The sequence below is a fragment of the Strongylocentrotus purpuratus genome, unplaced genomic scaffold, assembly GCF_000002235.5.
Source record: "Strongylocentrotus purpuratus isolate Spur 01 unplaced genomic scaffold, Spur_5.0 spur5_scaffold_12, whole genome shotgun sequence".
Lineage (NCBI taxonomy): Eukaryota > Metazoa > Echinodermata > Echinoidea > Camarodonta > Strongylocentrotidae > Strongylocentrotus > Strongylocentrotus purpuratus.
Window position 1 is genome coordinate 9,391,689 of NW_022145597.1, and position 22,672 is coordinate 9,414,360.

Below are 22,672 nucleotides of genomic sequence, written 5' to 3' on the forward strand. Positions count from 1 at the left end.
TCCTACTATATTCAGTGGTCGTTGTCGCGGTTGAAATTGAGTCTAAATTGATAAAATTGTAAATGATAAACTATTTATGTTGAATAGCTCCCTCTCAAGGTCAAGATATTAATTCAGCGATAAATTAAACAACGTTTCTTGACTAAAATCGACCAATTGGCTATTCCCGTTTGGAAATTATATATCACAACTACATATTCTGAGATTTTCATGGTCGCATCTACTCTTGTATGGCCGTAGTCGCTATTAAAAAATTCATCAAAATTAACCGGGAGCACCGGTATATTTTTTATTTTCAATTTTTCTCGAAAGTAGAAGTGTTTTAGGGGCTTATATTTTCTAGTGCTTATAAAACATCAACAGGGGCATCTAAATATAGCAAAATTGTAAAGAATCACCATCCAGCCAATTTTTGAAATTTCCCAAAACTTTGTATTACCTTTGAGTTTGTCTTGTACTTCTGTTGGTGTATTTTGAAAAATTTGAGAAATTCATTTTGATTATGTATATTTCATAGCATCCACAATGTTGAACCCTATGATTAACGTCTCATTATTTAAAATGGACATGAAATACCAACGAAAATAATGACGATGATAATAATAACAACAAAAATAAGGACATTAATTATAGTGATGGTGATGATGATAAAAACATCAACAACAACAAATGATGATGATGGTGATGATAATGAAAACAACAATAAAATGATGGTGATGATGATGGTGTACATATTGTAATGTTTGGATAGATCTACATTTTAAGCACAAATTCAGTGCAAGAGTTTTGGAAACGAGTTGCCCCGTGAACGCCCCTCAATAATTACCCTATTTGGCTGGGCAGTGTATCACCAAACGGATTGAATTTAAATTTAACACACATTTTATTGAATATAGGTGAACTTGTACTTTCGTAAAAATATGCCCTGCTGAATTATGGGGTCTAACAAATTCGTGATCCAGTGGAACTCTTGGGCACAATCATATGTCTCCATTTGTATCTAGTTTCAAATGGGCATTTAAGAGATACCATAATATACTGTTATGAGTCGGATTTAGGTCGCTAAGTTCACGCAAAGAAGACAAGCAAGAAAAACATCGGTCTAACTTTCCTTTTGCACGAGACTTTCAAGATGGTTGAAATACTTGGAGCTCCTATAATAATATCCTGCTCATATGATCCTTCGTATAAAGGTATGGCGATATGAAAATGATTTGAAATATGTTCGCCTGTGAATAAATAGATCTACGGGATGCCAAAAGACATTTCTTCAAGCACTGTCCCACCTATTAAAATTCGCGTGTTGCATTTAGATCTATCAGTTGTCAAGTTTTATACAGACCCAGTAGGGGGTCTACTGTACTCTGTAGTGTAGGTCTAGTGGCTAGTCTAGTGCTTCCCAGAAAAAACGAAACCGAGAATTAACGATGTATTATCATAACTTAATCACAATCATAGTTAATAAATGACACACATTTGTAAAGCTTAGATCCTCTTTCATTTGATGCAACTCATGTCATGTGATGCATATTTCACGCATGATCATGATGACTTGAGTAACCAATTTGAAGAGAGGGTAGACTACCAAAGTAAAGAGTCATTTGGTGGGCTGTATCTGAAATGAATTTCAAAGAGAAAGTCAAATTTCTTAAAATGTCATATTCTGTCCTTTAGTATGACACCTCGATCAGGAAAAATGAGCCAGGAATAACAAAGTTCTGTTTGTCTAAATAAAGTATGGCCTAGGCCTAATGGTAATGCTTGCAAAGTTGCATTTCCATAAGTTGATCAAACAAATTTGTTTTCACGGGCTACCTGCCATAGCAAAAAACCGAGTTGAAAAATGACTGAACTCCGTTTCGTTGACAATCAACCTGTGTGCATGCATAGATCTGACACCAACACTATGAAATAGATCTTACTAAATGTTCCCGTAAAGATACTTTTGCAGTTAAGGGTTCAAGGACAAGGTCGCGAGTTGTTTTTTATATAAGCCACAACCAACCACAAAATACCTTTCAGTAATGTCAATAGTATCAATAAACCTGAGTCATGGATTTGGTGCTAAACGTTTAACCGCTAAAAGTATTCGGGCGGTTTTGTTTTTAACCGTTATGCAAATACACGTATTTGTAATAGTGCTGGACGTAGCTCGGAACGCCTGCCGGTCTTCAGACTGCCAGGCTGAGCATTTTGAGCCGGACTATGGCACAAATTGGGTCAACCCGGTAAACAGAGACCAGTTAAAATGTCTTATTATTCCTCATGTGATATCATGATAAACCTAGCAAAGTTACCTTCAAGAATTGAGGTCAAGTCGCTGTGAAGATGGCTTGATCTGTGACCTGTTTATATATGCCTTTGCAATGTAATGTGTACATGTATAATTGCCGTATGAATGTGGATATGTGTAACATTCATGACACACCCAGCAACGAGCTGATCAAAATTAGTGACCAACAGGAAGTTTTTCTAGCTATGTAGGTGGAGTTTGATACCAGCATAAATTACAGTTTGGTGACCGCGCGTGCATGCACCCAGTTCAGTGGGAGGTCAAGAAGCCATGTGATAACCTTGTGTTTACCATGTGTGTCTATAATGAAAGTTTGTACAGTGTATTTGGGCGCAGATATTTGAGGTGGATTGTGTGTACGTGTGTGTGTGTGACAGAGATAGCATGGACCATAGAGAGAGTGAAGAAGTGAGACAAGTGAGATAGAAAGGGTGGCTGTGTTAATAAGTCAGCTGAATTGAAGATTGATCAAAAACTTAAATTACTCACAATGTCCAAGACTTTGTTGATTTTGTTGAATTTCATAAACTTCAATTATTAATGTTATCATTATTTTTTGTATGTTATTTATATATATACATTATTTTGGGGGGAGGGGAAGGGTAGTCGGCAAGGGATTGATATTAATATTGAGAGAGAGAGTGAGACTCGGGGAGACAGGATGTGAGACGAACTGACTGAGATGAACCCATTGAATGTGTAAACATTTAGAACTTTGCTGGCAGCGTATTAAATGCAGCTCATGTCTGAAAGTGCAGCAATAAGAAAAAGGTATAGAGTGGGTGAGAAAAGAGAGAAGGGGGCATGGTTGTTTACAAATTCATTCATAGAGATTACTGCTGCCAGACAGCTGGCACCCAGCTGCAGGGTGTAATATTATACTGCAGTTTCTTTGATTATCTTGGATAATAATTATTTTGGAAGAGGTACAGTGTACATGTACATGTATGTAGATGAAAATGATCTAGAGTCTATTGAAGTGCCCCATTATTATCGACCAGTGTGGTTTCGATCAAACTGTGCTGTGTGACACAGCTCTTTCTATAGTGTATTGCCATGAGTGACATGCCACAGGTTTTTTTTTACTGAATGGTGATTTGGACGTGCAACATTACTTGCTGGAAATTTCTTGCGTGTTGTTCAATTCACGATCATTGAGTAATTTGTGAAATTCGCATAAATAAAACTTCCACAAAAACTGCTTAATGAATGAATGGTGGTGGTTATTTTACCTGACTGACTGGTAAAGGAAAGATGTAAATTCAGGTGTATGGTTTGCTTGTGGGAAAATGTTGGCTAAATCATACATTCAAGATTCATGAGGGGGGAAAGTGAGCATTTGATTTTGAATACTTCACTTTCATTGTAGAAAAACAAAATTTGTAACAAAGTCCTCTAGCAAATTTAAGTGAATTCAATCCCACTTCCATTGGTTTTCATGTTTCTTGTCCCAGTTTCATAATACTTGTTATCAATAACAAGTTACAATAATGGTTATAAGCTACTGACATTGTGGCATTTGATTGGCTGAGAGCAAATTTGTTATAGAAATTTAGCATTTTTTTATTTTTTTATTTTTTTTTGATAACCAGTTTTTTTAAACAGGACCCTATTGTACTATCAATGGCAGGTGTAAACATTTGCCATAGTCTACGTACAGATGTAGCTATCACTATAGAAGTGGAATGTGATATAATTTAGACCCTAAAAAATGCAACCTTACACAGTCAGATCTATAGATATGTTTTAGTGAATCATCCAATACTTTACATTATTAACAGTTTTGTGCAGGTTTTGTTTAATTTTCAATACAATCCATCAAATGTTGATGAAATTGCAATTTTAGACTTTTAAAAAGGATTCACTAAAGTATATGCATGTAGCTTTCAAGGCTTGTCAAACTAAATTAGTAAAATCTAATTTTAAGGATGGATAATACATGTCAAAAAAAGTTTTAAAAAAGTAAGAAAGGTAAACATTGAGGACTTATAAAAGCATTATATGTCCAATAATCATGACCAGCATTCTCACTTGTAATAACTTGCACATATTTTGGTAATTAATGTAGATATTTACCCCTCCCTCCCCCCCCCCAAAAAAAACCTCTCCTGAATGAGCTAGATTGACTGAGTCTATATGTTCTAAAATCTTTATTTTACATTCGACAGCTGTTTTGGAATGTTGAGGGATGAAATAAAAGATCATTAATTCTTTTTACTCCAAATCTAGGAAATGATCATCAGCGTGATCTTGGAAAACACTAAATTAGTTGATGTATTGGAATTGGTAGTAGTAGTAAATTAGTTGATACGGACAAATATTACATGTTTACTTAATCTGGTTTATAATATGTTATCTTCCTGCAGTTGATATCTGCCTCCATGAACAACTATGGGGAGGGTCAATGACCTCAAATGACCTGGCTATAGAGGTCATGACCTTAATCTCTGAGCTGGAAGTTCTCTGTGATAAAGAAACCCAACAGGTAAGATCACTTTTTTTTAAGGCAAGTAGAATATATGAAACATGAATTTAACTATCATAGTGGAAGTGGTAGTAGTGGTGGTGGTGGAGGTGGTGGTGGTGGTGGTGGTACATAAGGTGGTGGTGGTGGTGGTAGTGGTAGTACTAATACTATAGTATACAAAATGTTTACATTATTTACACTACAACAAGAAAACTGAAGTAAAAAGAAGCTGGTAACAAGGTAGAAGCTAGGGACAAAACTGCTAATTTGAAGGAAAAAATGATATGGATATTATCAAAATTATAGATCATGTTTTCAGTCCCAGAAGGGCACTTACCGGTAACTCTTTAAACCAGGTTAAAATATGCTTTAGACCCTCAGCAGATTGCATGCACTGTTTGCATATAGTTAACAATTTCAAAATATTTTTTTACAGGTCTTTTTTATATTATGCTTTCAACCTTGAAATGTGACCATGCACCCAAAACCATTAAAAAAATTGCCAGATGTGATATTTTTTTAAAGGTTTTTAAAGGTTTGATTCTAAAAAAGGAAATTCTCAGCTTTAAAATGATAACCTACATGTACATGTATGACAGTTAGATGTTTCAAGCCCAATTAAACATGAGAAGAAAATCCAGTCTTATAGAAAGTCACTTTAGAAAAATGGCATTATTTTAAAGGCTGTACTCTATTCAAGCACTCACACAGAGTTGTGCAAGGTGAAAAAATGAGGATGAGAACTCTATAGAATCTTCTATGAAGAGACTATCAAATTGTCCTCATCCATTTCTTTATTTTGACCAAGTATCAATGCAATGGCTTAATCTACTTTATAGTTATTGGAGATAAAAAAATAAACCAATAGACAGGGACATACATATAAGGAAATTGAAATTATTACAAACTCAAATTCAAGAAAAGACAATCATAGGTCCACAAAACCTGTCCGAACTACCACTTTCAGATTATTTTGTGCTTCCAAATTTTGAAATAAATAGAGGAAGCAACACTCTTTCAGGAAATACTAAAAAGTATCTAGACCATTCTGACCAAATGCACTTTTATAGAGCTCCATCTGAAAATCACCCCATGTGACCTTTTGGTGGTTTTTGTCATGCCTGGGGTGTGTTTCACAAAGATCCTAAGTAGAACTTAACACTAAGTTGGACTTAAAAATTATGGACAGCCATTGGAGCCTTAAAATGATATATATTTGAAAGCAGAAATTCAAGTATTTTAGACTTTTTATAAATTCCACATCCAGAACATGAAATCTCCTTGATGATAGAAAATATGAATGATTTGAATTAACATTTTATGCCTTTCAAAATAACTTTTACAAAATATTTTCAAAGATGCTAACGGCCTTCCATAATTTTTAAGTCCAACTTAGAGTTAAGTTCTACTTAGGATCTTTGTGAAACACCCCCCTGGTCACATATACTGTTTGACTACTTCAGGGGGGTGTTTCGCAAAGACTGAGATCGACTTTAAGTAGGACTTAACTATGGCAGGCCGTTCATGTCACTGTTTGCTCTCACCATTTACTGACATTGGTTTCTCAAGGGACGTACAAATCATGGTCACAAATCTACAGAATTTTCATTTTTTGATAATTCATTATTGAAGGAAAAAATATTATCTAAAGATCATAATGGTGAGAGCAATCAATGGCATGAATGGCCTGCCATAGTTAAGTCCAACTTAAAGTTGATCTTAGTCTTTGTGAAACACCCCCCAGGATTCAAGCACTACATGTACTTGTGCAGCCTCTCCTTTCTTTGTTGTTAGGAGATGTACATGTATTCATGTCAACATAATTTGTTTGAATTCGTAACTTGAGAGGTAGGTTAAGTATATATGTGTGACAATCTTTTACTGTTTTGACATTTATAAAACACTTGAATTGCAACTGAGATAAGTCGGAAGTCTTGGTGAAGTATGCTTGATACGGATGAGCAGTGTGTCTATGCCTGTCGATCATGTATACCTGACATTTAAAAGCTTATCTTGAGTTTTTTCATGGAACTGCATTTACAGGTTGTACAAAAATCTTTGTTATCTTCATTGCATTTTTGCTACTTTTGGCAGGCTTTCATTTTGTTTTAAAGGTATAGACCAGTTTTGGAAATGCCGCCCCCCCCCCCCCTCTCAAAAAATGAAATGGAAGCTCTTATTACCAATCATGTGAAAGAATATGTTTTGACTAATATGCCAGGGAATAATTTTCCTCAAATTTTTTGATTAGCAATTTCAGGCGATGGATAAATATTTCAAATGAAATTCTGTACATTTCTATGGAAGAAAACTGCTACACAAAAGATATTTTGTATAGCAGTCATGCAAAAATGCATAGCAAATTGCGATGCGATACCAGGAAAATTATTCCCTGTATGCGATGATCATACAAATTTTGCCGGGAAACCGCCTACTAATTGATATATTTGATAAGTTATCATATCTATCCGGCCTGGATAGATGTCACGTAGTCCATATACATTTTTCTGTGTACAGTGCTTAAAATTTTACCAAGACTACCAATACTTATATGCTAGATGATCAACCTTTTCTGATCGATTCCACAACGTTTCTTTCACAATGCAATCGCATGACCAGAACTGGTCTATACCTTTAAGGGACTTTTTGGTTTCATTTTATATTGTACACAAATTTCGAGTAAAACTGTATTTCAGCATGATAATTATATGTAGCCAACAAAATACAATACCTTGTCATGGTTGGCCCCATTCATTTCATCATAAATTAATTGAATTTTCAAAAAGGAGCAATTGTCCGTCATAAGAACATTCTATATACACCTGTACTGTGCTATCTTCAGTAGATATCAAGTTAGCAATGTAATGTACGTTTATAATGATCTAGCAATAATACTGCTACTACTACTACTACTACTACTACCACTACCAGTACTACTACTACTACTACTACCAGTACAACTACTACTACTACTACTACTACTACTACTACTACTACTACTAGTACTACTTCTTCTACTACTACTATTACTACATGTACGACTACTACTATTACTACTACTTCTACTTCTTCTTCGACTTCTACTTTTTCTACTACTTCTACTATACTACTTCTACTACTACTACTACTACTACTACTACTACTACTACTACTACTACCACTACCACCACTACCACCACTACTAACTACTACTACTACTACTACTACTACTACCACTACCACCACTACCACCACTACTACTACTACTACTACTACTACTACTACTACTAATAATAATAATAATACTACCACTACTGTACTACTACTACTACTACTACTACTACTACTGTACTACTACTACTACTACTACTACTACTACTTCCACTATTACTACTACTACTACTACTACTACTGTAATACTACTACTACTACTACTACTACTACTACTACTTCTACTACTAATACTTCTACTACTAATACTTCTACTACTACTACTACTACTATTGTACTACTACTACTACTACTACTACTACTACTGCTTCTACTACTACTACTCCCCTCCTCCTACTACTTCTTCTACTTCTTATAATGATAGTATACAAGAGTATACAAATTACCCACTATATAAAGTGACCATGTTATTAAACCATGCAAACATACAAGGAGCTTAAAGTCTTTGAGCATTTGCCTCGCTGGTTTTAGTGGTCTAGAGCCCTCTGTTGACAGATATTTGTACACTCTACAGTATGTTGAGACTGTATGTGCCATATAGTGTACATGTATGTGCATTTGTAGATCAAGTATTTGATGTAAATATTGCAGTTTCGATTGATGTAAACATCTTAAAGGGATCTGTTACTCAGTGCCTCCAATTTGATGATGAAATTTAAATTGATTGATAAAAAGGTGTAATAGGAAGTAGAGAAATTAAATATTTAGCATGTTTTTCATGTGAACTTTTTTTTGTTTTGTTAATTTAATAGTTTTCATTTCTTGATAAAGGTAATAATGAAATTTCAATTATATTAATAGAAAGAAGAGAAATTACATAATTAGCATCTTTAAACAAAAAGATTAACAACATATCTTTTGATTATATATTTTGAATTGCTTTTTTTTTCTTCTTTCTTTCTTTATTCCTGTAATATAGATATATTTTTTGTTTTGGGGGAGGAGGGGGAGGGTAAGTTATCCAACTATGCAATGTACAATTTATCAATAAAGTAAATGTGTACATCTACATGTATGTACCAAAAAAGTTCACATTTCCAAGTATGTAAACTATATAGTGTGAAGGAATAGTATTTACACATAGAAATATATATACTTATGCCTATGAAAGTACTTTTGATTGTTAAAAAGTATTTTCTCTATTTATCTTATTTCCCAGGGTGAAAACTTTAGTAAATTTCAAAAAGGAAGCCAGAGAAAGACCTACATGGCTACATTTGAAACACAAGGTATGTATGCATTTATTACTGACACTCAATTGATTGATTTTAGAAGTTTTCATCATGGTAAAAAGTAAAATAGCAATAATATTGTTTAAAAGTCTTGAAAGCGGCAATATTTTCAATGAATATTGCATTCAATGGAATTAAAGTGTTTTTTCGCCATCATGTTCATCTTTAAACTATCCATATATATTCTTTAGAAATTCTGATAACTTGTACATTAAAGGTACTACATGTATGTCCCTTTTGCAGCCAACCTCAAATTCTGTAGAACTACGGTATGCAGGAATTATGAATATGTCATGTACGTATGTCCTATCTGTGAAATTTAAACGTTAGCAGTGTCCTAATATTCAAATTATGCAAGGAAACCTGTTTACTTGCTAGACTTCACTGTCAAACACTATTGAGTGACTGACTGGCTTTTTTTCTTCTCTGGTAATAGCAATGAGCTGGAAAGGGTACATGAGCATTTGTCCACATCAGTAACCCACTTCTTGTGATGGCCAAAATTAAACTGATTGAATCTTTGTTCAGCATAAAACGTATGACCATTCGGTACAATGGTCTAAAAATCAAGACTATTACTTATTGGCTCTATAGCTCCCAAGTCAATTTGACAACTAATAGTCGTTATTTTCCCACTTGAAGACTTTTTTAAGCCCCACTTTCTTTAGGGAAGCTCTAAATTAGTATTATCTTTCAAATGCCGTTGGAATTTAACCTTTTCATTTGTTTTGGCCTGCAAATGGGACATAGTATCTTTAACATTTTGAATTTAGCTTTGACCAAAGGAATTAGAGAAAAAAACACATGGGCAATTCCACGGTAACGGAAGGACACTCAGACAAGATTTTTGAACTTCAGGTTCATACTAAAAGAAATGTTTTATTAGTATGTATTAAACTATGGGGAACAAAATGTGTTTCAGTCAAGTGGAAAGCTTCATCAACTTCACAAAGTTTGGATAAACACTAATTAACTGGAAAAACCATGTCCATTTTTATGTCCTTCCGTTACCGAGATAATTAATATGCACATTCTTAAACTACTGAACTATAATGACAATTTTTTTGGGGAGAATTAAAGGCACTTATATAGGTATTATATCTGTACTGTTTCACATCTTATACTAATAAAACAGTTCTTTTAGTATGAACCTGAAGTTCAAAAATCTTGTCTGAGTGTCCTTCCGTTACCGTGGAATTGCCCACATGTACAAACGAACAAAAGAAACACAACAAAAAAACACCCCCAAAACCTGACCAACAAACAAACAAAACACACTGCAAAAGCAATTCAGTGATGTGAAATTATTTTCTAAACCCTTCATACTCTACACCAGTCTAGTCAATATATTTATTTGTTTGTAAATGTCTTTTTACATTTCCCAACGTATTTAAGATACCCATATATCGTCGCTGTTTTCACGAAGTGACGGTAGTGAAAAAAAATTGCATTCACTTTGCGTTACGATTTTCCTCACCACCGTCACTTTGTGAAAACAAGGAGGATATGCTCCATCCAAACAGTGTTCTTTCTTTCAAATGGTTGACTAGTCCCTTTAAAATGGATTCTAGATGCAATAACCCAGGTCTACGGTCCACACATGTACATAGTAGGGGTATCACTTGACATAGGTATACTCGACAAACCCAAAAGCTCCCCTTTTCCGCGTGAAAAAAAAGAGAGCCGCGATATAAGATCGGTACAAAACACTTCACCGCAATTGGGACATGACGCGGGGATAGCTGTCACTGGACCACTCAGAGTCAAAGGACTTTAATAGCCAAAGGTCTGCAGTCAAAAACTGTTTGCCTTTGCATGTATATGTACATCTTAATCTAAAGCCTTGTACAATTGTAAATAATCACTAAACTCACAAAATTGGCAATGCAATGAGAAATTTATGATTGCTATTTTCATATGTACATGTAAGTCAGCATTTAAGATTTTTTTATAAAGTAAATTTCCTTCACATTGGTTCATTTGATATAGAAGCATATTTTTTAAAGAACTTTATGAAAATAATTGATGCCAATTTGAGGAAAAAATCTGATTTAATTAGACCGTAAGATAATTGAAAAGCTTTGGGTTAATAGCCACAGATTCACAGTCACGCACTTGTGTGTACATACATGTATTGTAATAAAAGGCTGTAAATACCAACTGGTTTGGCTTTGCTTCTAGATTGGAATTAAAGGCCTCTAATAGCTGTAGCTCGGCTGTCACAAGCCCGTTTGACTGTCCATGTAGATGTGTATTCAAAGAGAAAACTTTCTTCAGATATTGAGTGCATTTAAACACACTGGAAACTTTTAAATCACTGGTGTGGGCCAAAAGTACCATAAAAAACAACTGATTTGTATTGTCATTAGATAGATATGATCATTAAAAACAAAAGTACAAGATACTGTTAAATGAATTATAATAATGATGTAAATGGGTACCTGGCAGGAATTAATTCCTTGAAATGCTGGAACACTGTATACGGCAGCCAGGATAAAGCTGGGGTAATAATAAATGTGCCTTGGAATAGAATTTCTAGATAGACGGCGCTATAGAAATGCCTATTATTGATGATGATGATGATGATGATGATGATGATGATAATAATAACTACATGTAACTTCACTTTGAGGAATGAAAACAACATAAAAATTGTAAATTTTATTTTAATTTTAAAGTGCAGATTCAGTATTCGAGCTCGGCATTATCTTATTGCAGAAGTAACTCTTGAAGTTTTTATTTTTCTAGCGTTGCCTGAACCATAAATTTACAACAAAGCGGTGAAGAAATTATACAATGAAAAAAAAGCAAAGAAATATAGGGGTACTAAAGGGTTGTTGCTTCTCTTTGAAAGATGTGGTGATGAATTTAATTTCAATGTTTACTCTGGTTTCTAAGAGAGGCACAGCTGTTTGCAAAGTGTGTGAGTGTGCAAGTGGGGCAAGTCTTCATTCTGTTTAGCTCGCTCTGCCTAAACAGCTGCTCTTCAAAAAAATCTTTAAACTTTTAAATTAGACAAAAGCCAGTAACAAACAAATAATGAAACAATAACCATATATAACAGATTGCACTGGTGTTCAAGTGGCCATGTGCATAATTATGCATATATCTAACCGGTAGGTCTTTTATAATTGAACTGACAGTTTTCAAAACATTTCCATTGAGCATTCTTGAGAATTGAATCATAAAATAATGTGGTTTATTAAAACAAGAAACTGCCAACTGATTCCAAAATATTGCTGCCAATGTGTTGGATGTTTATTTTGACATGATGCAGAAATCATTCCAAATGGTCAGTTTATCAGAATAAATATGCATTCATATAACTAATTTAGAAGTTAACTGACAGTTCTCAAAGACTTTTCATCAAGCAATCTTCAGAAATTACCATTTTTATTGTGGTTTACTATTTATAGAACAAAACCCCCCAGCTGAAGCTGTGAGGTTGGCCTGCTAGTGCTTAAAGAGAAGGTTGAGTTCTGGGGATAGGTTAGAAATAAGTTGTGAGCGTTATCATTGTTATAATGCAAGTGTGGAAGAACATCAGAGAAAAAATGTTCCCTGAAAAGCATGGCTCTTCAAATGCCTCCATATTCTAAATATGACAAGTAACAGTGTAAAATTGAGGCACAATTTTTATGCCACATGATTGTGTAGTCCCATATACATCTTACTCTTTGCAGTGATTGTTGCTTTACCAAGACTGGGTCAAATTTCTTATCATTTTGATGACTCCAGAACCTTGCAGTAGTTAATACTTATATGCTACGTGATCAAATTTTTCTGATCGATTCCACTTTCTTTTTTCTCAATACAATCACCTGACCAGAACTCAACTTTATCTTTAAATGTGAAGTGATGCAAAAATAAGTCTTTTTAAAAAAAAATCAGAATAAGCATGCATACATGTAGAGCTATTTTAGAAGTAGACTGATAGATACAAGTCGACAGATGTAATTTTTTTTTCATAAAACATTAATGATAATTGAATGTGTAAAACCAGAAACCCCTATTAAACTGAACTGACATGTGAAGGTTGGACTGATCGTGCTATGAAATTTTTAAAGTGGCATCTAGAAAAATTGGTCCACAGTCCAAATCGTTGTGAGCTGAAAGATAACCTCCCAAAACTTTTAAATGTATCACCAAAAATTAAAATGTAAGATGTCTATGACAAGCTTTAGCTTCACATTTTTTCAATTTGTTTTTGCCAAGCAACCATGAAATAAAAGAAAGAAGAAAAGTGAAGTTACAACCTGTTTAGTGAACATGTATGTTATTAGCCTTGCAGATCTTGACAATCTTCCAGAATTTTTTCCACCTTTCTTTGTGTGTCTATTCAAAGTATTATATTTAAGATTTACAAAGAATTTATGTCCTAACAAAGCTTGAATTTTTTCTCCTGATGGTCGATTCAATCTATAGGAAAGAAAGAGCAGGATCCATTATCTTCCTGAAAGTTTTCCATCTTTATATGTGTGTTTATTTAAAGTATCATATTTAAGATTTACAATGAATTTTATGTCCTAACAAAGCTTGAAACTCTTCTTCTAATCGCCATATTCAATCCTAAGGAAAGAAAATGAGTTGAGCAGGATCCATTATGAATTGCGTGGCTGCCAAGTAAACACTGCCCTATATATCTTGTTTGATGCACTTAAAGGTAAAGACCAGTTATGGTCATGCGATTGCATTGTGAAAGAAATCGATCAGAAAAGGTTGATCATCTAGCATCTAGCATCTGCAAGGTTCTGGAATCATCAAAATGATAAGAAATTTGGCCCATTCTTTGTAAAGTTACAAGCACTATACACAGAAAGATGTATATGGGACTACCCTATATCTCTCACAGACCATGAGAGAAACAAATTTACCAAATATATGAATTAGTAGGCGGTTTCCCGGCAAATTTTTTATCATCACTGATGTATTAGTCAAAACATATTCTTTCACATGATTGGTAATGAGAGCTTCCATTTCATTTTTTGAAATTGGGGCGTTTCCAATACTGGTCTTTACCTTTAAACTGAACTGACATGTGAAGGTTGGACTGATCTTGCTATGAAAGTTTTAAAGTGGCATCTAGAAAAATTGGTCCACAGTCCAAACCGTTGTGAGCTGAAAGATAACCTCCCAAAACTTTTAAATGTATCACCAAAAATTAAAACGTAAGATGTCTATGACAAGCTTTAGCTTCACATTTTTTTCAATTTGTTTTTGCCAAGCAACCATGAAATAAAAAGAAAGAAGAAAAGTGAAGTTACAACCTGTTTAATAGTGAACATGTTATGAACTATGTTATTAGCCTTGCAGATCTTGACAATCTTCCCGAATTTTGTCCACCTTTCTTTGTGTGTGTCTATTCAAAGTATTATATTTAAGACTTACAAAGAATTTATGTCCTAACAAAGCTTGAATTTTTTTCTCCTGATGGTCGATTCAATCTATAGGAAAGAAAGAGCAGGATCCATTATCTTCCTGAAAGTTTTCCATCTTTATATGTGTGTTTATTTAAAGTATCATATTTAAGATTTACAATGAATTTTATGTCCTAACAAAGCTTGAAACTCTTCTTCTAATCGCCATATTCAATCCTAAGGAAAGAAAATGAGTTGAGCAGGATCCATTATCAATTGCGTGGCTGCCAAGTAAACACTGCCCTATATATCTTGTTTGATGCACTTAAATTTGGGACCTGAATATCAGTGTCACCCCATTAATTGTTTCATTTAGAATTTAGGGGTGTGAAAGTGAGATCGAGTTACATTAGCTAAGCACCCATTTAGACCATAGGGCGAGCCGATTTTAACGCTTGTCTTGTACTCCACATGTTGTGACTACCTGAAACTTATCTAAGAAATAAGCATTATATTTTTAGGAAATAAATTTGTTATTTCCCACACTGGGGATTGGGGCATTATTAAATATTTTGATGAAAAAGGGTTAATAATATTGCAATAAAATCGTCCAATAAAATCGCGTAATTAATCCACTTACGTTGCTAAGACTATAAACTCATCTGATTGGCCCATCAGATCGACAAAATGACAGATTATCGCTAGTCCGCCAATCAGAAAAGTTGTATTAACCGGCTTTGGTACTGCGTTTTTGCGAGTCACGTGTACATACAGGCGCTTTGTTTGCCGTAATCATGTCTGTCGATGCAAAATCTTATCGAAATTCGTCAAAAAATAGATGTTTTGCTCATTGCTCTAGTGTTTCCGAAGATCTCAAACCTTTCACTACCACACGGTGGAACACATTAGTAAGCAGTGTGAATATTTGGAAAGATTTAGTGGGGTATCAGGCTGATATAGCGAGAGCCTTTTTACGCGAAGTTGGACCTGATGCGCTGGTCGATACTGCTGTAGTAAGCTTACCAGTGGTAGTACCAGAATTTGGTGGATATCACCCGACGTGCTATCGCTATTTCACAGATTCATCAAAGCAAGAGAGAGGGAAACTCAACAAAGACAAACAAAAAACAGATGCTGCATCATGTCACACTTTAGGTAAGCCATACATTTAACTTAACTTGTGCGAATTCTTTTCACTCAAAATTTTGTTCACAACTGTGAGTGTGACTGTGAGTGTGACCATTTTTGACCCGTGACTCCGGCGTGGAGAAACCCACTCTAACACTAGTCTACTAACACATCAAAATTCATCTAGAAATTCCACAGTTGTTCAAATAACGGTCATGATTTAAAAGTCATTATCTTTCTTATCTCTTTCGTGTCAATTTTAAATCTTTTTTTTTAATAGTAGACTATATTTCCTAGGCCCAGGCCTAGGTTAGACCTCTACACTTTTTTACAGTCACTGGTTTGAACAAGAAGACGATCTAGATTCTAGAGTATCTCCACGCCGGAGTTACGGGTCAAAAATGTTTACAGTTGTAAACAAGCACAGATCTAGGTCTAATATAGTCTTGCACTTAATATGCAGCTAAAAATAAATCGATTCTAGACCTAGGCCTATAACAACAAGTGTTCAATAGCCTAGACTTAGTTTTCAGCTAAGTATGGGCTTGACCATTTTTTTTTTTTTTTTTTTTGGGGGGGGGGGCAATTTTAACTTACGATTGATTTGTTATTAGTCTATAGCACTGAATACTTTGAACACCTTAACATTTTATTTGTGATTAAATTTAAATGGGATGTTCACATGCAAATGCATTATAATATAATGTCTTAGTTTTCTGACGGCTTTTGTCTAAAAAGCCGTCAGACAGCGAAGCTATGGCCATTTTTTTTTTTTTTTTTTTTTTTTTGGGGGGGGGGGGCAATTTTAACCTTCAATTTAACCTATGATTGCTTCGTAGCATTACTTAGAACACCTTAACATTTTATTTTTTGCTTAAATTTAAATGGGATGGTCAAATACAAATGATTATAATATAATGTCTTAGTTTTCTGACGGCTTTTGTCTAAAAAGCCGTCAGACAGCGAAGCTATGGCCAATTTTTTTGGGGGGCAATTTTAACCTTTGATTACTTTGAATACATTACAATTTTAATTGTGCTTAAATTTAAATGGGATGTTCACATACAAATGCATTATAAAATAATGTCTTAGTGTTTAATTTCTTTCTCCTTGTGCATAACTGTCCAAAACAGCCTGTTTTTTTAACTATACAAGTACAGTTTTTAATACAGCTGATGTTTGATAAATCAATAATTCATATTGTTACTGTTATGACTATGAATTTTTATTTAACCTGCTTGCATAATTGTTCAAACATTATTTGAATTGTGAAAATCACCCATCTCTCTCAATTTTCATTTATTTGTACAGAATTGGAGCCTTCTACGTCAAGTGCAGGCGGTCAAGCTCCAGGTCCGTCCTCAGCCTCAGCAATAAGACGCTTATGGTCAAATTCCAGTGTTGCTGGTGCTTCAAAGCAGCCCTCTGTCTCTGCCCACATTCTACCAAAGATTTGCATCAACTGTCGACAAAATAAAACTTATTTAAGGACTCTGAGGGGAAGAAAAAGAAGGAACCATTAATGCTGTGTCAATAGCCAGACGGTGGAAAAGTAGCAACAGCTGCTAAAGACAAGAAGGACGTCCACATTCTTCTTCAGATCCAGGACCGGGACTGTGTAGCAATAGAGATCAGGTATCATCGCAGTTGTTTCAGGAGCTATACTGTCTACCAATCAAGGAAAAGTGTTGAGCCCATCAAGGAGCAGAAGTATGGAAAGGCATTCCTTACATTTTGCAGTTATGTTGTAGACAAGAAGATCATACAAGAGAAGCAAATATATAGAATGACAGCACTGAGAAGATTGTTTGTAAAAGCCGTTAAAGATGTTGAGTCTAAAGATGCATCAAATTACAAGACCTACAGCCTAAAACAACGCCTGAAACGAAAGTATCCACAACTCTGCTTTCTGCAGCCTAAGAAGAGGTATGCAAGTGAAATGGTGTATGTCGAGACGTTATCAACTGAAGACCTTGTGCCAGGAGCAGTTGGTTCTGAAGGAGAAGAAACAGACACCACCACTGATACAGACACCCTATCTGATACTGACACAGACACCACAGATGTTGATGAAAGCATATAACCTCTTTGTAGCCTAAAGATGAGGAGAACCAGGTCATAACACAGGTAACATGCAGCTCCCAGCAGACTACAACATGCGCTATAAGCACTAGGTCCCAACAGTTCCCAGCAGACTACAATATGTGCTATGAGAACCAGGTCCTAACAGCTCCCAGCAGACTACAATATGCGCTATGAGAACCAAGTCCTAACAGCTCCCAGCACTACAACATGTGCTATAAGCACTAGGTCCCAACAGCTCCCAGCAGACTACAATATGTGCTATGAGAACCAAGTCTTAACAGCTCCCAGCAGACTACAACATGCGCTATGAGAACCAAGTCCTAACAGCTCCCAGCAGCATGGCTCTGCCTCAACCCTTACTGTACTGGGCTATTTTGAGCACCTCGTGACGGGGGGGGGGGGGGGGGGGGGGGGGGGGGGGGGGGGGGGCCTGGGAGGCCCCCCCCCCCCCCCTATGATCTCTGCCGTCGAAAGTCTGATGAACGCAAAAATTTGCATGTTTGTAGATATTTACGTAAGGAACAAGATGGTATAATTAGTTTTTTCCTAATATGCAATTTTTTGTCGTTATAGCCTAATTATGCAAAATGCTAATTGTATGCATTTTTACAGAAAACTCTTCATATTTATCTGTAGACTTGTGAAGAATGTTGAAAATGTATTGGATAAGTGTTTCCTTCATCTCAAATTCATGAGGTCACATTATTTTTATGATATTTGAAAATGCATAGGTTAATTTGCATAAATTATGAATACGCATTCATGAATATCAAATCTAGAAATATACAGGGAACTAGAATCATTACAAAAATTGTCAGACTCCACTTTTTAAATGGTTAATTGAAACCCGTTATTCATATGAAACTTCTTTTCTATTACAAAATAGTTATTTTGATGTATTACATCAAAATAACTATAATAACTAATAATTATTAATTACTAATTTATGATAATTTATGCAAATTACTCCTCTTTTTAAGAAACCAAATTTGGATTGTGAAATTTTGAAAAACTATCGGCCTGTTGCCAACCTTAAGTTTCTTGCTAAAACAATTGAACGTGCTTGTGCTTCTCAAATTCAGGGCTATCTATCATCAAACAATCTGTGTAGTAAAATGCAATCTGCTTATAGATCTTCTCATAGCGTTGAAACTGCTCTTATACGTGTATATAATGATTTGTTGTTAGCTGTGGACCAAGGTGATGAAGCTGTTTTAATACTTTAATGTTTTTAGACTATTCTGCGGCTTTCGATACTATCAGTCATGATGTTTTTCTTGATCGCTTACGTAATAGATATGGTGTATCAGGTACTGCCTTGAATTGGTTTAAAACCTACTTTATGAATCGTTCACAATCTAATGTCATTAATGACTCATTATCCAAACCTCATCTTCCACTTGAAGGTGTTCCTCAGGGATCCGTCATCGGCCCTTTATCATTTACTCTGTACACTGCACCACTTGAAGATATTATTGAAGCGCATGGTTTAGGCCGAATGATATATGCAGATGACACCCAAGTTTATGTTGTTTTGAAACGTGATTCCGACCATTCTGTTATTACTAAACTTGAAAGATGTATAAATGATATCAAAGCTTGGTCCACTGCTAATGATTTAGACACATTTATTCAAAATTGCGTTCGATGATTAATTAACTCTGTTCACTTTGATGTGTATTCCATATGTATTGCAATTTGTAGGTTTATTTGCATTTTTAGTTTTGTATAAGATGTAATTGTATATCAGTCTATTTTGTGTGTATAGCGCTTAGAGACTTCGGTGGTAAGCGCTTTATAAGTAACGTTTTTATTATTATTATTATTATTATTATTATTATTAAATTAGATGCGATTTTCAAATATTTATTTTCTTTTGTATTTTATTGTTTTTTATTTCTTATTATATCTATTGTTTTATTTCTAATGTATTCTTTTGTTCTGGAACACATCAAGTTACTTTGAGAAACATATAAAAGCAATTTGATATCAATTCATAGTATTCACATTTCTGCTTGTACATGAATATATGCAATTATAGCATATTTTTCATGACATGTGCATACTAATTTTTATGTAACACCTTGAAGGTATATCCGATTTCGACAAAAATGGTATCAAAATGTGCGTATGACTTGAGGGAAAAAAAGTCATGAAACGACAATTCAAAATTCCAAGCGGTTGCGGCGCAATCTCCGAAAATGTCGAGGGGGGGCCTCCCAGCCCCCCCCCCCCCCAGTACAGTAAGCGTTAAGTGAAATGAATGCTGTATGTATTGTTCATCAAACTAAAGAAGCAGCACAAAGCAAAGTAGTTTGTTTTTTACTGTAATATTTATTGTTTGTAAATGAACTTCCTCATTCAGAATAATTGTTAAATTATTACAGGCTTTGTTGCAGAAAAATGTCAAACTTAGGTATTTTGGCTTAAAATGTCATTTTCATGCAAATTTCCTGAACTATACAGTGTTTTGTGAAATATTACATCTTCCCTATAGATATCTTGTACAATAAATATGAAGTTAGACCACCACAGCGGTATCAGATTCACTGATTAAAACCAATTACCACCTGTATTAGTGAAAATCACTTGCACCGGATGCAGTCCTTTTATGAAGGAATGCTTGTTTTCAGATCTTTTGTTTTGGCCGCCATTTTTTCGGAAGTGCTCCACTTCTGGACGTGGGAACTATCAGAATATTGATAAGGAACACAATACCCACATTTTAAGCCATAGTTTAGGTAGTCACAAGGAGGAGACTACAAAAATCATTTTAGGAAGCTCTTTTGACCCCATGCCCTATAGTCTAATTTGGGGTGTGACCCATTTTCAGCTACCGGTAATAGATCTATTAACCTCTTTGGGACTTCCATCAAGGATTTCAAAATGAGCTTTTAATAGGAAGCTGTATTCATTTAATAAAGGCCATTTGTAGTGGGTTTTTTTTATTCAAAGGGCGAGGGAGGGGGGTGGGGGGGGGGGGGGGTAGGTGGTATCATTGAACACTGATTCTGTAGGTAAGGTTACTTTAAACACAAGAAACATACTGGATAAATATTTAGGACCCTACCAAAATTGCACATTATAAAGTTGAACCATTTTGAATGATGTCAATTTAATTTCTGTTAACTTTCGTTCGACGCTCACATCGTATGTATTGTAGGTCAGTAGGAGGCTGTTCACACCGCAATGAGATAGCACGGTCTATCGTAGCACCCCTTTTTTTCTAGCGCGCGCTAGACCGCGCTATCTCTCGTTGTCAATCACCAGGATTAGCCTTCAATTTTAGTAAACAGGCCTCTTATGTAATAGTCAGCATTTTCCATCACATGTTATGTTTTCAAATTAACTGTGGCTAATTTGACCCCTCTTTTGTGCAATACTGAAAAGGAAGATTGCTTTATTCCTTTATATTTGTATTCTGCGTTCATTGAGCTTTCCATTGATATAAAGTTGTATTTTCATCGGATAGGGTCTTTAACATAGACATTGAACAGACCTACATGTAAAGTAAAACCTTCTCCTATATACGTCTTCTTCAAAAAGGAGGTTAATTTCTAGTAGGCCTAAAGGTTTCAATAATTTGTTTGCTTTGCCGTTCTCTCCATGTCAGTTTGGAAGAATTAGTAGAAATGTCTGATGAAAATTAAAATTGTGTTCTTAACTGCCTTTATATTTAACAAAAAATATCAAAAAGTTGTTGAAAGTGTGGACCAAGCTTTCATACAAAAGCATGCATGTGTGTTGTCCCTTATACACATTTTTGTACGTGCATTTGATTTTTAGCCAGATTTATTCATTTAGATGATTCCTAAACCTCTTACCTCTCTACTACTTAGTGAACCTTTCCAAATAACTTCTTGACAGTTTCTTTCACAATATAAATTGCATGAGCAGGATTCTGCTGTATCTCTAAGATGATCAGTAATGTAACATCAAGATGACATCATCTGAACATCATTACTTTTCCGCCATCTTGTTATTTCAGCTGCGCTGCTCCGGGACAAACTCGAGAAACTGATGAGAGAGCATCCTGAACCAAAACCGAACAGTCTGCAGGTAAGGGATGTTCGATATGTTGATGGCGTTCATAGGCCACTTTTAGTTTTTAATTGGATGTCTCCCTCGTGGGGCGGCCCTCATCTCATTCAAGGTCTGGGTTATTAAAGTCTTAAATATAGCGAACATGGGAGGAAATCACTTTGGCTCGCTCTCAGAACCTCTTAACACATTTTCTAAATGAATGTAAGCAAAGTTTGACTTTCTATCGTTGGAGGAATCGTTGGAGGAAATTACATCCCGCTATATATAAAGCCTGAGTGCCTTCAAACATTACGTACATCATGTAGAAGATTACTCTTTCACGCTCTCTCTCCCTTTTAAGGTGTTGGTATGTTTCATGTTGTAGTGGAGTGGCTTAAAGCCCCATTGCACTAGTTGCTCCCTCTTTAAATGGAAAACAATGCCTAAGCAGTGCCCGTTGGTACCCCGTGATCCTCTTTTTCTTATGTTAATTGAGAGCTGAGTTGAAGAGATAACCACCTGCCAGTAACCACGCTAGGTGGTCTAATCCCCCCTGGCCAAACTAGTACAGACAGGCTTTAAATACTTGATTAGAAATTCCAAGGTCAATTGTTCAAGCCCTGCTTGTTTAGCACAGCATTTATTATCCTTTTGCAAGGCCTTTATTCTGCATTGCTACTCTCTACCCGGGTCATGTGACATTGTACATGTTCATATATATACAGTATATATATATACATGTATGCAGGTACAAATTATGATCAAATTATGATCTTCTCAAGTGTTTGTAGATGGAAAAAGCGAGACAGGATAAAAACTACTTTAAAAAAAAAAAAAAAATTAAATGAGTTTATGAACAAGCAAAGAGATTTTTTAT

At 35.1% G+C, this 22,672-nt stretch overlaps 1 protein-coding gene across 1 annotated transcript; it reads left to right on the plus strand.

Moving 5' to 3' along the window:
* The first annotated feature begins 1,053 nt into the window (after nt 1-1,053).
* LOC115922618 lies at nt 1,054-22,256 on the plus strand. The gene is made up of 4 exons (XM_030981787.1): nt 1,054-1,193; nt 4,660-4,778; nt 9,130-9,199; nt 21,761-22,256. Exons 1-4 carry the CDS (start codon nt 1,133-1,135, stop codon nt 21,937-21,939), a joined length of 429 nt encoding a protein of 142 aa, XP_030837647.1. The 5' UTR covers nt 1,054-1,132; the 3' UTR covers nt 21,940-22,256.
* The last annotated feature ends 416 nt before the right edge of the window (nt 22,257-22,672 follow it).

Coding starts and splice junctions, on each gene's coding strand:
- LOC115922618 (XM_030981787.1), top strand. CDS start 1,133: ATGGTTGAAATACTTGGAGCTCCTATAATAATATCCTGCTCATATGAT. Junction 4,779..9,129: donor GTGATAAAGAAACCCAACAG/GTAAGATCACTT, acceptor CTTATTTCCCAG/GGTGAAAACTTTAGTAAATT. Junction 9,200..21,760: donor GGCTACATTTGAAACACAAG/GTATGTATGCAT, acceptor TTGTTATTTCAG/CTGCGCTGCTCCGGGACAAA.